This window comes from Heterocephalus glaber, unplaced genomic scaffold (assembly GCF_053883595.1).
Source record: "Heterocephalus glaber isolate CG9 unplaced genomic scaffold, H.glaber_assembly_v1.0 deba00001610, whole genome shotgun sequence".
NCBI classification, from domain to species: Eukaryota; Metazoa; Chordata; class Mammalia; order Rodentia; family Bathyergidae; genus Heterocephalus; species Heterocephalus glaber.
The window spans coordinates 18,530,305-18,546,184 of record NW_028258381.1 but is presented as its reverse complement, the minus strand read 5'-3'; the positions used below and the strand labels follow the sequence as shown (position 1 = coordinate 18,546,184).

At 37.3% G+C, this 15,880-nt stretch overlaps 1 protein-coding gene across 6 annotated transcripts in view; it reads left to right on the top strand.

Moving 5' to 3' along the window:
* The window catches only part of Auts2 (activator of transcription and developmental regulator AUTS2), a 1,122,451-nt gene that overhangs the window by 515,065 nt on the left and 591,506 nt on the right, over positions 1 to 15,880 (top strand). For all 6 annotated transcript variants that reach the window (XM_087195769.1, XM_087195767.1, XM_087195768.1 and 3 more), the window contains one exon: positions 10,004 to 10,039. In XM_087195769.1, the coding sequence (XP_087051895.1) occupies positions 10,004 to 10,039 (36 nt within the window). The remainder of the gene's footprint in view (positions 1 to 10,003; positions 10,040 to 15,880) is intronic.

Below are 15,880 nucleotides of genomic sequence, written 5' to 3'. Positions count from 1 at the left end.
ATAGCAGTCACACAACATTGTAAATGTAATTAATACCACTGAATTAAACACTTGAAAATGATTAAATGGGTAATTATGCCATGTACATTTTAGCACAATTAAAAAATATAAAAAGAAAAGGTTGTAAATCATGTCATTCTGTATCAAGCCAATGAATAAAACACATAAGAGTTCATATTGTTTAATTATTAAAATTCACTTTTTGCAATAATATTATTAAAAATAAAAGACAAATTACTAAAAACAGTACCAACAAACACAAACCAGTTGGTACTTAGTAAGATATTCCAAGACTATCAGCTACTTATTTCCTGAGATAGCAGAGACTTCCCTGGGGCACTATGCCAGTGTAAAGTTTGTTGATCTGAAAATCTTTGACAAGTCAGCCTAACAAAATGATTCTTTTTAGGGGCTAAGGATTTAGCTCAGTGCCAAGGCACCTACCTCGCAAGCACAAGGCCCTGAGTTTGATCCCTGGTCCCAGGGAATAAAAAAGAAATGTAAACAAAGTAATTACTTTTGACAGCAGGGCAGCCATACCCACATTCCAAGAATAAAGATGTCACTGTTTTTGCTTAAAATGAAATTACAGTGAAACCTTGGTTTGAGAATTTATTCTGCTTGTAATCCAAAGCACTTGTATGTCAAAGCAGAGAAAGAGAGACAGAGAGAGAGAACCATCTGTGATCATGTGGTACTTGGTGTGATGTACTAGTCATATTGCTTGTTTATCGAATTAAAATTTCTCAGAAATGGGGAAGTGGGAGTGGCAGGGGAAAGGAAAGAAGGGAATGAAATTAATATGAGAAAATGAAAGAATGGAAGCAAAGTCTTTGTAAACAGGGAGGGGAGGAGGGGTTAAAGGGAGGGCAGGGGAAGGGGGAAAAAATGAGAAAAAAAGTTTCTCAGAAATGTTCACTGGTCTTGCAAAATATTCTCAGGCCAGGTAACCCAAAATTCAAGATCTGATTGTAGTAGTTAATTACTTTATGAATATCCGAGAGTAAAGAGGTTGAGTCAGAGACCACTGTTGGGTTTTAGTTTTGGTTTTTAAAGAATCTCCTACATCACTTTTTATCAGGCTTATTGTTTTTACTTCTTGAACATATGAAAAATATTTAATGAAAAATGTTTAATGTCTTTGTGTACTAATTGTGTCTATTTCATTTGTTCTTCTCATTATTGGTCATGTTTTCTGCTTTGCATGCCTGGCAGTTTTTATTAAATGCCAAAATTATGAGATTTTCCTTTTTGGTTGCTGAGTATTTCTGATTTCTATCAGTGTTCCTTATGCTGTGATGCAAACAGGCTACTTGGAGATAGTTTCATTTTTTCTGTTGTGATTTGCTTTTGTATTTATTTGGGTGGGAACAAAACAACCTTTATTCGAAAGGTAATTTTTATCCAGTACTGAGTACCTAACGCCTGAGCTATTAAGAGTGCCCCCCCCCGAGTTGGAATACAAAAATTCCCTACCTTTTGGAGCTTGGAAATGGTTCTCCCAGCTTCTTCCACTGTTTGTTTCTTTCTGAGTACTCAGATGCAGACTAGAGGGAGCCCTCTACAGATTTCTTGATTCCTTTTCTAAAGCTGCCATCCCACTCTCCTCAGCTTCACTTGTAAGAAATGAGTTCACTTGTGCAGACCCAAGGAATGGATTCAAAAGGCAGGAAGACCAGCAAAAGCCAGGCTTTAACTGAGTCTTGCAAGGCTGAGTGTCTGGTAGAGAGGCACACCCAAGGCAATTACAGGGAGCAGTAGAACTCCTACACGCAGGTTCCTTTCCCCTTTTGCTCTTTGACTGAGTACTATGGGGGTGGTTGCTGCTTAGACTCTTGGCCCATTCCCTCTACAAACATTGGGTTTAAAGGCAAATGATTAAGCCATAGGTGGTAACTTCTTAACTGCCACTACTTTTCCAATGGAGTTAGCATAGTGAAGCCATACTTTACTGACTCTCTACTTCTCAACCCTTTGTTTAGAGACCTTTTCAGATGTCTGATCTCAGACAAGTCTGCAGGCAAGAAGGCAGTTTTGTCTACTAACAGTTTTCCACTCATAGTTAAAAACTTTATCTTGAAAATGGATCACTTTAAGTTTCTATGTCTTACAACCTGGGCCTCCCTGGTTGTCAATTTCCTCTTCTCAATTTAGGAGGATACTGCTTACACACCTCAGTTAACCCTACCCCATACACACTGTAGCATGAAAACTCTCCAGGCATTAATCTGGAAAAATTGTAAGTTATCTTACTTGTTTCTCTTCTCTCAAATACTGTCCTATACAGTCTGTTGCCCAATATCTAAAAACTCTTATTTCATACAACATTTTGTACAGATTTTTAGTTGCTTGAGATGGCAAAGTGTATTTGATTTTTGTTATTTCATCATGACCACTACTCACTTTTCAGTTGAGATAAAATGCCCAACAGTTTTCCACTTCAGTCATATTTTTAGACACTGTGGCAGTTGAGACTCTCAAGTGAGGCTAATCATGATACTCTAATAGTCTGGCTGTGTTTTTTGTTTTTTTTTTAATTGGACAGGCAAAAGGAATAAGAATAAAACACTCCAGAGTAGCTGGGAAATTTAACTTATCAGTAAAGCTTAAAAATATCAAATGTACCTGGTTTGGCTAAGTTACATATTCCCAAAACATGTAGCTGGGAAGGAAGGAATGATTGGCTACAAGGACTTGCATAATGTTCCCCTCATGGAAATACAGTAACTTATATTAGTCATTAAGGAGACAGTTAAGGGAAATATTTGAATATATATTCATGATGAATTCTTCAAAGGTGGAAATATTGCTTCTCATACAGAATTTTATAATAGAAGAAGCTGTCAAAACTTAGGGGAGTAACCCTAAAAACTTAACTGCACAAAGCCTCAAATTAGGAAATGAAAACAAGTATTATAAGTGGCCAAAACCCTATATCCAAAAAGGTCACTGTATTAGTCGGGATCACCCAGAGAAACAGAACAGAACCAGTAGAACGAGGTTTCTCATAAGGAATTGGGTCACACAATCACAGAGGCTGAGAAATCCCAAGATCTAAGACCCAGGGGAGCTAAGTGTATTTCTAGTCTGAAGGCTGGCAGATTGAAAAACCTGGAAGGACTGATGTTTCCTTTAAGTCTGAAAGGAGGAATAAAAAAATGGTGTCCCATTGGGAAACAAGCAGGAAGAATCCCCTCCAGTCTAGGGGGAGGGTCAGCCTTTGGTTTGACTCGGGCCTTTAGTTTGAATGAGGCCCCACCAGCATTGGGGAAGCTATTTACTTCAATCAGTGTAATTGATTTCAATGATAAACTCATCTAAAAATACCCTCACAGAAGCACTCAGATTCAAGTTTAAATATCTGGGCACGCTATAGCCCAGTCAGGTTGAAACATAAAATTAACCATCATAGTCACATTTTGAGGTTCCAGTGGAACATGAATATTAGGGGGATGATATTGAACCCACTATAGCTTAGTATTCCAAAATCCAGTGAGATATATTAAAAAGATTGGAGTTAAAATTTTTTTAAATGTTTAGTTTTTATTTTTTTCCAATAAGGTTATTGGTACATTTTAGGTATACATTATGATCATGTTTCGTCATTGGGAATTTGTACCTGTACATGATGTATCTTGGCTCTTGTTTTTTCCCATTCCCCTTCCCTCTCTTCCACCCCCCCACACCTCCATATTTACAGAAGCTTAGTTTCCGTTTTTTCTTCTTTTCTCATTTTTTCTTTCCCTACTTTGCTTTCCCCCACCCCCTTCCCTACTTCCCCTTCCCCTTTGAACCTTTTCTTCCTATTTCACATTATCTGTTATACATTTTGGGCCTCATTTATACTTTCAGTTTCTCAGACCAGAGAAACTTTTCAGTATTTACACATGTCTGTCCTCTATTTATTTCACTTAAGCATATGGCCTCAATATACATCCATTTACCTATAAATGTCTCTAGTTTATTATCTTCTATGGCTGATTAGTACTCCATTTTATGTCTTAAAAAAACATCTTTTTTTAATCTAGTCCCCAGTTGATGGGCATTTGGGCTGCCCATCAAGATTTAACTATTAAAAAAATACAGTAATAGTGGGGGACCTCAATACCCCACTGCCACAAATACATCAACTAGACAGAAAGTCAACAGCAAAATACTAGAACTGAGCCAAACTTTTGAACAAATGGACATAGTAGATGTTTACAGAGTGTTACACCCCACAAAACCAGAATACACATTCTTCTCAGCTGCATACGGGCCATTTGCCAAAATAGACCACGTGCTAGCTCATAGAACATGCTTAAATAAATGAAAAGGAGTTGAAATTATCCCTTGCATATTGTCAGATCATAGCACAGTGAAATTGGAGATCAATAGCAAAAGAACCACAAGAACTTCACAAACACATGGAAGTTGAATAACACCCTCCTCAACAACCAGCGGGTCACAGATGAAATTAAAGAAGAAATTAGTTTCTACAATTAAATGACAATGCCAGTACAACATATGGGAATTTATGGGACACAATGAAAGCAGTCCTAGGGGGGATATTCATAGCAATGAATGTACATATTAGGAAAACAGAGTGAGCTCACCTAATGCTGAACCTTAAGCTTCTAGAAAAAGAAGAGCAAGATAAACCCTAATATCATATAAGGGAGGAAATTATAAAGATAGGAGCAGAAATCAATGCAGTGGAGACTAAGAGAATGATACAAAAATATCAATGAATCAAAAAGTTGGTTCTGGGCCGGGGACTTAGCTCAGTGGTTTCGTCACCTGCTGTGCAAGCGCAAGGACCGGAATTCAGTCCCCGGTACCAAAAAAAAAAAAAGTTTGTTCTTCAAAAGAATAAATAAAATTGACAAACCTTTAGCCAACCTTATCAAAAACAGGAAAGAAAAGGCTCAAATCCATGCAATTAAGAATGAAAAGGATGACATTATAACAGATCCAGCAGAAATCCAGAAGACCATCAACACCTACTTTGAGAACCTGTACTCCAGTAAGATGGAAAACACAGAAGAAATGGACAGATTCCTAGATACATATGAATTACCAAAGTTGAACCAAGAAGATACAAAATTTCTAAACACCCCACTATCAATCAGTGGAATTGAAAATGTAATTAAAAACTTACCAACAAAGTTTCTCTTTTATATGAAGGATTACAAATGAGGTGAGAAGAAGAGTGAAATCAGGGCGAGAAGCCAGAAAGCTGTTGGGGATACATGAGCGGTGCTGACAGTCTGAACTGGGGATGACAGAGAGTTGAATAGTTGACATTGGAAGTGACCTAGCATTTCCACGCCTGATTTTATTTTTCAGGTAGTTGCTCTAGTTTTAGTTGATTTTCCCTAGTAAATATATTTTGTATGTCTTTGTTAGCTTTAATAATCTTATCTCCAATGTACATTTAAGATTTTTTGTGCTTTCCCTTGTCATTGTTTTTTTAAATACGATGGCACAACCTTTCAGTGAACTTGTACTGTGACCCTTGTAAGAAACTTACTTGTTCATGTAATTCCTACTATGGTTCTTCTCCTTTTTATTCCCAAGAGAGAAGTATAACATGGAGATGGGTAGGGAGGAATGTCAGATACAATTTGGGATTTGCAGTAATTTCCAAATATTCAGTTTAAATTAGCCCTAAGTCAGAACATACATGCTCACCTGTGGGTGGAATAGATATCCTTCATGTACTCTGGGAGCTGTAATAGTAGCCATGGGCTCTCTGTGTGGATCTGTAATGAATGGAGCACATACATTTTAGATGGATAATCAATTCTGAAATCCCTTGTAGTAAGCAGTTAAAAGAGAAATGTTAACTTCATGAGTTTAATGAGTAGCTTCAATGATGGCTTAGTGACAGAGATGCAAAGAAAGGCAGGCAGGGGTGCAGTGAGAAAGCAGAGAATGAGTTTTTAATGAATATCCACTTGCCGACTTGAATGTTACCAGGAACAGTCTCCTTCCTGGAAAATGTGTTGCAGCTGCGCATCCTATTACTTTTCCACAGCCCATGGTAGCATGGAGACTGAGGCAGAGCAGATTTCTGAGAAAGCTCTCCTTTACAACATAATGAGATCCAGGAGGCTAATTTGCAGAGATTGCTGGTGCAGTGGTCAAATCTGCAAACAGATAAATAAAAACCCTAGCAGAATGAAAAGACTACGTTGAACAGGAGATGGTTTATAATGAGCCCAGAAACCACATGCCAGACAGCCCACTGACTGGTATCTGTTCATATCGCTGCCTTCTCAAGCCAGCCACTACACATGTTCATCTACCCTATTTCTCAACTTCTTGTTAGCCCTCATTTCTACCTACTGCATTCAAAATATGAATAATTTGGCAACTGTACCTCTTGAAGCAATGAGGCCCATTTCATTAAACAATATAACTATTTGCATAAACATGTGAATATGGTTTGTAATGATTTATTACTTTTTTTTCTTTGAGACAGGGTTATTGCTAAGTTGTTAATTTGCCCATACTGGTCTCAAACTTGTGATCCTCCTGAATCAGCCTCCAAAATTGCTGAGTTTAAGGATGTATGGCACCATGTCTGGCCTGCTTCTTCCTTTAAAACAAAAATTTCCTCTTAATTTTTCAAGTCTCAGTTTGAATCAGCCTTTTCTTCATGCTGTAGCCAGTTTTGCTAAGTTGAACAGTGTTTGCTTGAGGTCACTAGATAAGAAAAATGGAAGTCCTCTCTCTTTTTTTTTTTTTGGTACCGGGGATCAAACTCAGGTCCTTGCGCTTGCGCAGCAGGTGGAAAACCACTGAGCTAAATCCCTGGCCCATGGAAGTCCTCTCTTGTTAGAAATGAACTGGAAGAATACAGCAAGTTAAAGTGAATTTGATTACTGAAGAATGATTTTGTAAAATTGATAGGGCACCACCGTCTTTCAGCTTTTCTAGGCTTTACCTCTTGGTATGTCTGTTCTCCTGTAATAGGAGAAAGCTATACCACTCCCCAAATAGATGTCTGTAAATGAATAACAACACAATTCAAAGTATAAAAAAGTGTTTGTCAACATTTATGTAAAAAGTGTATGTAAAAAAAATCTTTGTAGCATAATCTGTTGTTACCTGTGATTTGGAGGTGCTTATATAATTCCTGACTTGAAAAGTTACCAGTTTCAGGTATTTACAGCTCAGTATTTAGACAGAGCTATAGTTTGGGCATATATGACTAAGACTCATTTTCTGAGTCTTTTGGGTAGCAAAGGCCTCAAGACGTACATAATGCTGATTATGAGGATCAGTTAAATCTTGACTTATCTCTGTTGCTGGCAACTTCTCTTTGCTACATGTTGGTGGTGGGGATCCTGTTGATGACCAAAGGCAGTGTCCCTCTGTGAATACAAGGCCTTGGTCAGAATCTTGAGGTTGGAGGACTGGGCGAAAAGAAGTCTATTTACTTAGTAGCTGTTAGTTCCATGTAAATTGTTTGACTAGTATTGAAGAAAGATGGCAGGTAGCAAAAATAAAAATGTGAAGAAAGAATAAGAAGAGAGGAAACGTCAGTGCTATGGACATGTGGCTAAGTTACTTAGAAGAGGGTTCTTCTGTAAGGTTTTCTGCCAGGTGTAGATATCACAGCTCAATGACACAAATCTCTACTCTTTTTGTTTTGTTTTTAAATGTTGAGTACAGTAGGTTGGCAGATACAAACACCTTCTTATTCTAAGATTCTGCACACTTTCTAGCAAATGCTGAAATAAATTCCGGTGGATCTTTAATATACACATGAGGATCCAGAGTCTGTTCCTTCATGTGTCTGCCAGTGTTTGTGTGTGCCCATGTGTGTGTGGGAGGAGGGTTATAAGACAGGGTGCTTAAATGCTTTGTTGCATTATGTTAATTCCTCAGCAGTGCAATCAAATTCATGTCGTAATTAAAGCTGTCAGTTGGAAGGCAAGCCAATCGCCACGAAAGCACAGCATAACAAATGAAGTGAAATGATTCTGCGTGTAGCTATACAATGCTTCGCCAGGCATGAAATTAAATAAGTAATTTGATGTTGACATCAGAAATTGAAATGATACCCACTGTTCTCTCATTCAGTCAGACCTGCATAAACAATAGCCAGAACAAATATGCACAACAAAGCCTTCTTCTCCACCCGGCTCCCTGAGTAATGTACAATATATATGCAAAATGAGCATAACAGAGCTTTCCTAGACCCGAAGGATGTCATTTTCCTTGGTATACAGTAAGATGGGGTGTATGTCAGGATAGGGAGGTAGGTTTGGTGGGGGTGCTTCTCCTTCTGAGATAAAATATATTTGCAAGAATTGGGGTGAATGGAATAAACATCCTGTGATCTCCCTAAGTAATTCATCCTACAGTGGATTTCCTTCCCAGGAACATGACTTTAGGCAGGTAGAGACCTAATGGCTTTAGCCTTCACCTCCTCCTTGGAGGGCTGTGGGTGCTGAAACCAGGTGATTCTGTCACGTGGGTAACTGCTGGCCTGAGAACCAGTCTCTGACTGCTGTGGATCTCTCTTCATACGGCTGATGGGGTCTAGAACAAAGCAAGATTTTAAAAGCCACGTATAGTGTGCCAGATCGCACTTCTCTGGTGCTGTATTCCTCTGAGCTTGTCTGAAACACTGAGGTGAAGGTACTTCTGCTCTCGGACCCGTATTTAGGAATGCTCTGAACCATGTTGCACTTGTTTGATGTGGACTCTGTTACAGCCTTCTATTTCCTTCTCAGATAGTTTTGGATCAAAAAAGAATCACATCTACTGTAGTTATGAAAATGTCAAATTCTCCTAAGCCTTTTTTCCCTGTGTAGTCCGTTCATTCCTTTGTTTATATGTTAATTCAAAAAATTCTTATTAAGTGCATCTTGTGTACAAGGCATTTTGCTGAAATCTGGGGAAGCAGTAATGAATACACCCAATAGTTCTTTCTACTTGTGGTTTGTAGAGGTAGGGGTCAGGATGAGGAGGTGGAAGAGCTAAAAGTGAACTGTAGTATGAAGGAGGAGGTCAGGCCACACTGGAGAAGGTGTGATACCTAACCTGTGCTCATTAGGTAAAAGGCTTCCTGGTACAAGTATGGTTAGGTGAGACCTGAAAACTAACTCACTACTGGCTTTACTCTTTTTTTCAAATTTATCTGGGGCCTCTCTTAATCACAGAGAGGATGTGATAGTTAAAGAATTTCTAAGTAGAAGTTTTAGGGGGAAAAAAGCATGGAAACAAAGAACCTTAGACAAGTTTGAAACACAAGCAGTGTTCTCTTTTTGCTCTTTTTCTCCAAATAACTGATACCCTGCATTCATTTCAGAATTACTGTTTTTTTGGTTCCCTGTGTATCAGAATTATGGCTGCCTAAATTGCTATTTGTTGTAACTAAAACCTTCAGAAAATGGTGCTTTTAACTGCTTCTCTTTGCCCACACATTCTTTGCATTTCAGTATACTAATTATGTTTACAAAATGTCTCATTTTTGAAACGTACTGTGTGTGTACTAACTGGTTCCTTTAGGGAATAAACTGGCAAGTAGGTCATACACTGGAAAAGTCATCCAAACCCATTGGGCTTTTTATTTTCAAGTCAGTCTGGGGTTTTTCCTTTGCCTGCCCCTTTGCGGCCACAAAACTGAGTAGCTTGAGACCAGGGCATTGAATGTCAGCAAGTCAGGGAGGCAGGCTGATGCATGTCTGTTTAGTCTCAGTGCAGGGCGAAATGCCATCATTAATTCATTACCCAGCTGCCTGTCAAATAAATTGGCAATTACATCTACCGCAGAAGCTTGGAATTCAGTAAATAGCACGTTAGCATCTCTGAGTTGTTGAGAGATGTAAAGGGGAAAATTAAGCAATACAGTGTTTGTATCAGTAGCAGATGACAAGGGGCAGCACATGCTGGTGATGTGATGTAGTGATGAAAAGCCTGCAAAGGGCTGGTAATGAGCTGTGTGGATTGGAACGTGTTAAAAACCATTGCTGATTTTCCACTTTGTCTTTATGCTTTATTGCAGAGTTCAGCTCCTTCCAGCTTGGGAACAGGCTACTTCGTAAGTCTATCTCAACTTCCACATATGTGCTTTGTTTTTGTCATTGATTCACTTCTATAATGAATGCTCATTAGAATGTAAAAAAAACTTAAGAAGTCCCCTCTGAGTCCTAAAGAGGAGTCTGATTTCTGACTTCCGTCCTGTTATTAAGACCTTTATTTTTAAAGGACATAACCTGCTGGGCCCTAGGGATCATCAGTCTTGAAATGTGTGCCTGGTTCCAAGCAGATAGAACGTTTTCCCTCTACCTAGCAGTGCAGGGGACACAGGGAGAGTGGATCGCTCATACTGTCTTTGCTCCATAATTGTTTAGTGAGAAGTACATATCATGGAGAAGATGGAATTCAGATTATGCACTGAGGCATTTACTCACTTTCAAGATCTCTTAAAAAATTTCCTGTATGTACAATGAACTACTTTTTTCTTTTATAAGAGGCATTTCAGTGAATGTTTTCCATCACAATCTAAGTAGATATCCTATAGATTTTCTTTGTAGCAATCATTTAACTCATTTTAGCAAATACAGGTGTAATTTTTAAACTCATTCTCTGTCCTTTGGGGAAGAGGTGGAGGATATGACATACTTCGAGATTTATCAAAATATCTTTCATTCACAGAGAAATTGTTACTTTTATTTATAGCAAATTATCCTCTTTGCGTTTAACAATCCTTTTCAGGATATAAATGGGAAAGAATTACAAATAAGCTTTCTTTACACATCAAGATAACTTCTGAGTGTAGAAGTTTATGGTGGGATTTAGGAAAACCTGATTAGTGTTCTAAATAAGGAACACTAATACTGTAATGACTGCCTGTTTAGTATTTTCTATGAAAATAAAGTGGAAAATAAGTACTGTTTCTGTGGTTTCTGTGTAACTGCTTTTAACTTTTTTTTTCCTCTAACATGCTCATTACTCTGATTTTCTTCTGCTCACACATTTCTGTCCATATATTTATATTAAATGTATGAAAACTAGTTCATTTCATTGAATAAATAAATCTTTCCCAAGCTTGGCAGAAAGTGCATTTTCTACATCTTGATTCCTTTTTTTTTTTTTTTTTTTTTGGTTTTGGTCTTAATCTATGGTATGAGAGAGAAAAGGATAAAGAAAATTTGGGACCTTCTTAATACCGTTACACACTTAAAGAGTTTCTCCTACTTATTGTGGCTGAATATTCATGCTTACAGAAGCACACAGGATACATTCAGCGTCTTGCTTCAGCACTTGAAAGAACAGACTTAGTACCATCTGTCATCTCTTCACACCAGCCTGGATGTGGGTTGAGATGTTGGAAGGAAAAATCTGGAGGCTGCATGTCTATTTTCCATCCAAAAGCTAAATTCTTCCTCTTTGCTTGCTTCAGCAGAAGCAAGGCCAAAGCCACCACCTTCGCCTTGAACAGTCTATTATTTTTTATTGTCCATATGATTATCCTAAAAGAAAAAAAGTCATTTCTAGTAACGATGTGATTTTTATTTTGCTTTTTGTCACTTACTTTTCTTTCTGGTGATGTTTATTTTTATTCTGTAATAACTAAAATGTTCTATGGGGTAAGTATCTTTAGGAACCCAAAATATTTAACTGACAACACTAAGCATAAAATTTTGTCCTTATTTAGATAAAATGGCTCATGGACTTGTTTTCCTTACATCAAAATCTATCATGCTATTAGCTTACATGGAGAGCATACATACCAGATGTAGGTTCAACTATCAAGTATGAAAAAAAACCCTTATAATGTGTTTCCAATAATATGATTGTTATGTTATCAAAATTCAAAATGTATTGATTTTGTTGCCAAGTCTTCAACAAAAGTAGTCTCTTTTTCAGGTCTTATTCCAACAGTATTGCATGTAATACTTAATTTTAAGTACTGAATGTGACACTGGAGCAGCTCACTCATTTAAGTAGAAATGATATGTTCACAACTTCTATTAGTTTTTTTTTCCCCAGTATAATCAATCCACTGTGTTTTGTGATCTATGATATCATGGTAGCTATTTACTTATGTTTGTAAAGAAGACTTAACATCAGGTAAGTGGGATAGTAATATTTTGAGTCCATCCTTAATCATTTTTAGCATTTCTTTGAAATGTAGATGGAGGGAAATCACCTACAGAGTGAATGAGCTATTAATGTAATTGAGTCGTATAGTGAATTCTGGTATAAAAAATTTGAAGGCACTCACATGTTGGGCCTAACAACCTGGAACTGTTTCCTTCAACACGCTCCCATGCCCCAACATCATTCTTAACTTCAGAGTCTTCTGTTGTTTAGACATCATGCTTCTAGAGAGCTTTTAGTAAACTAAGGTAAATGCTGCTTGTGTGTGTTAGAAGGTGTATTAGGAGACACCTATCAGAGTGTATGTGCAGGTGAGTCCCCGTGTGTCTGTATGTGAGATACACATACACTCACTCCCACACTCATCCACCCTGGGCCAGAGTCAGTATATGTTACTTTCTTTCAGGGCTTTTAATATATTAGTAGTGATAAATTAAAAGGGCTTTAAGAAACCTTTGGGTTTTTTAAAAATCTAGTTGTATTTGTTTATGTCTCCTTGGTTTTGTGTTCCAAAAATGTCTGCTTAGGTCTGTCACTTTTCCAATCCGTTTAAAAGCAGATTTGAGAAATGAGAACAGCAGCTAAATCAGTATTTACATAAGCATATTGCAAAGAATTCTTAAAGTAGACAAAATAGAGAAGGATTGGAACAAACTCTCCACATTTTGGGAGCTTTGAATAATGTGGGTGTTATACACACAGAGAGACATACACATATATATATTCATTACATACTCATGCGCAGCTCTGTTCATATTCTAAGTATAAATGAAATTATAGAGTAGTTGGAATCAGTTTGCTTTTATTTTACTTTTTTTTCTTTTTTGGCAAGCATACTAAAACTTGTTGGAATGTGTATAGGATTTTCTTCTTTTTTTAAAGCATAAGTGTAGGAACTCATTTTTTTTCAATTTAAATATTTTAGGCTATATTCTCTTCTTAAAATGTATTTCATTGTGAATAATTTATAATAAAGATGTTAGAGACAGAATGGTATTTAAGACTCATTTGTGACGTTCAGCAGGTTATTTGTTTATTTCTCGAGCTTGAGTGCACCCTTTCAATTCTTTTTTCTATTGAATCCCTTTCTCTTCCTTCCCTCTCCTCTCCTCTCATCTCTTGTTCTCCTTCCCATTTCAACAAGTTCTTCCTACTTCCAGTATCTATCCTCCATTTTGATTGAATGGCTTTTCTGAGATCTCAGAGTCTGTTTCTCCATCAGTGCCTGCTTTATAAAGTTGTGAATATTTATTGAGGGAAGACATTTAGTGCATATATGGCACCATTGGGCAATGGCAAACAATAAATTTCCTTTCCGTTTTTCATACTTTAATGTGTGGTGTGATGAACTTGGTTTTATGAAGTAGCTGTTCAATGTTATGGTGACAGAATTACCAGAAACAATCAATACAAAAGTTGATTGTAGGAAAGAAACATTTTATTCTCATGATATTCCTCTTGTAACTTTCACAGGAGCCTACAGTCTTTTGTTTGGTGTCTTAGTTACTTTTCTCTCATTGTTCTGACAAAATACCTGACAAAGTTAAAGGGGGAAAGGTTTATTTGGCTCAGTTTGTAGAGATTTCAATTTCAATCAGCTGACTCCAAGGCAGGATGGCAGAGGGGCAACAGTTTATAGTGGCAGGAAGACAGAAAAAGCAAACAAACAAGGAAACTTTAACAATGACTTTCTGCTCCTCTTATCTAGACTACCAGGATTAGGGCAGTGTCAAACCAATCAGTGTACTGGTTTAGTAATCACACACCCTTAATCCCACCATTACAAACTCTAGACTCAGCCATCTCTGACCACATGAGGCTTTGGGGGAACATCTAGTCCCAAATGATAACAATAAGTTATATATCAAGTCACTCTGTATATGAACAGAGATATGATGTACATCCTCCGTAATCCCTTATCATGATGATGTAGGAATGACCTCTTCTATAGACTGGCCACACATTATACTTTCCTTTAATTGATTTAACAGAGTTACTTGTCTGCTTTCTCCCTCAGGGTATTTAAAGCATATGTGCCTCTTAACAACTGCTTAACAGCTTTTAGGATCAGCTTGGAGGTTAAGGAACATTTTACTCATTATATTTAAGCTTTATGAGGTTCCAGCACATTTTTGCTGCTCTCTGAGACTGAAAAGAAAAGTAGGTGCTTTAGCTTACCTGACAGAAGCAACTGAAGGCACTAGCCTGGAAAGAACAGGGAAAGCACTGTAGTAGTGGACAGTAGTGAGATATCTCATCACAGGAAATATCTGGACTCATTCTCTGCAGGCATTTGACTATATCTACCAGTAGTTGGAGCTACTTTTTGGGTGACCATTACTTGGCAGGCTGGACTTGAGCTCTAGCATGAAGGAAGTTAAGGTCTGACTTGATACATGCAACATGTTCTGTCTGTTTCTCCGGCTAATTGTTAGCCTTCTTTCAGGTTTGAATTGAAATGGATCCCACTTTTCCAAATTCTGCGATTCAACGAATAATTTTTCATCATTCTCACTTGGATCACATGTAGTAATGACATAGTATTTATGATGGAACCAGCTCACTGCTATTTGATGATAGGTAAATTACCATATTGTATAATACAGGAGAATTGTACAGTGATAGATATCTTAAAGTGGGATTTGGGTAATCTCTTTTTTCCAGTTAATTTATGTTGATAGTGCTGGTAAAAGGCAGAAGGTACAACATGTTGACCTTTGTCTTTTTATCTTAGAGTTATAAAAATCATAAAGAAAAAGTTCTTTGACTTTTTCTTAGTTTGTGACTGTTGACTCAATAAATACCTCTTTTCCTTTGATCTGATTTGTGTAACTCCCCAAACTAGTTTTGATATTTGTTTGTTGCTTCTTTTTAAGAGTAGATTTTGATTGTGAGGTGAGAAAAGAATGATTTCTTAAAAACTAAAGATTTTTTAACATATATCTTTACTTTTGTCACTGGGCATTGAAGCTGGGGTCTGGATCATGCTAGATAAGCATTCTTCCACTGAGCTATATATCCCCAGACCTAGGATTTTCTTTAAAGAGACACACAAATTATTTGTATTCACAAATTATACTTCCCTTTAATTGATTTACCAACTGACTTTTTGCCTTTTAATAAGTATTAAGAATTTTTCTATTAGGCGCTTTTTAAGGTAATATGGTATGTTCAAAATATATGGTGAATATATATAAAACAATTGTATTACAGTAGAAATTACATTACCATTAACCTCATTCAAAACAGTCCCCCTTGCTTTGAATACACCTACCTATCCCATCATTCTTGACATTTTCTGAAGCAGTTCTAGAAGCGTGAGGTGTGATCAAAACTTCAGTGAATGTTGCTGCTGAGTGCCATGCAGTAGAAAGGCGGGCTTGTAAAAACGTGATGATGTGATCACATCCTCTTTATTCACTGGCTCTGGAGCCATGTGAATTTTGGCTCTTTCCCAAAGTCAGAATGACTATGAAAGGGAAATTTTTTTGAATTGATTCAAGACATGGAGATAGCCACAACCCAACACAACTGAAGACATTCATGAAATGGGACTTCCAGAACTGCTTCAGAAAATGGCAAGAACAATGGGATAAGTGTTTTTGGTAGTGGTGGTAGGGGGTGTTTTCAGTAGGATTCATGGCAATATGACTTTCACTGTAATAATTTTTTTAAGTTTCATTCACTGATATGTTTCATTCACACCTTGTAGATGTAAAATCTGTAGCCTCCTGTCTCAAAGAACTTAGTCCACCTTAAACCCAAATGTTTTCCT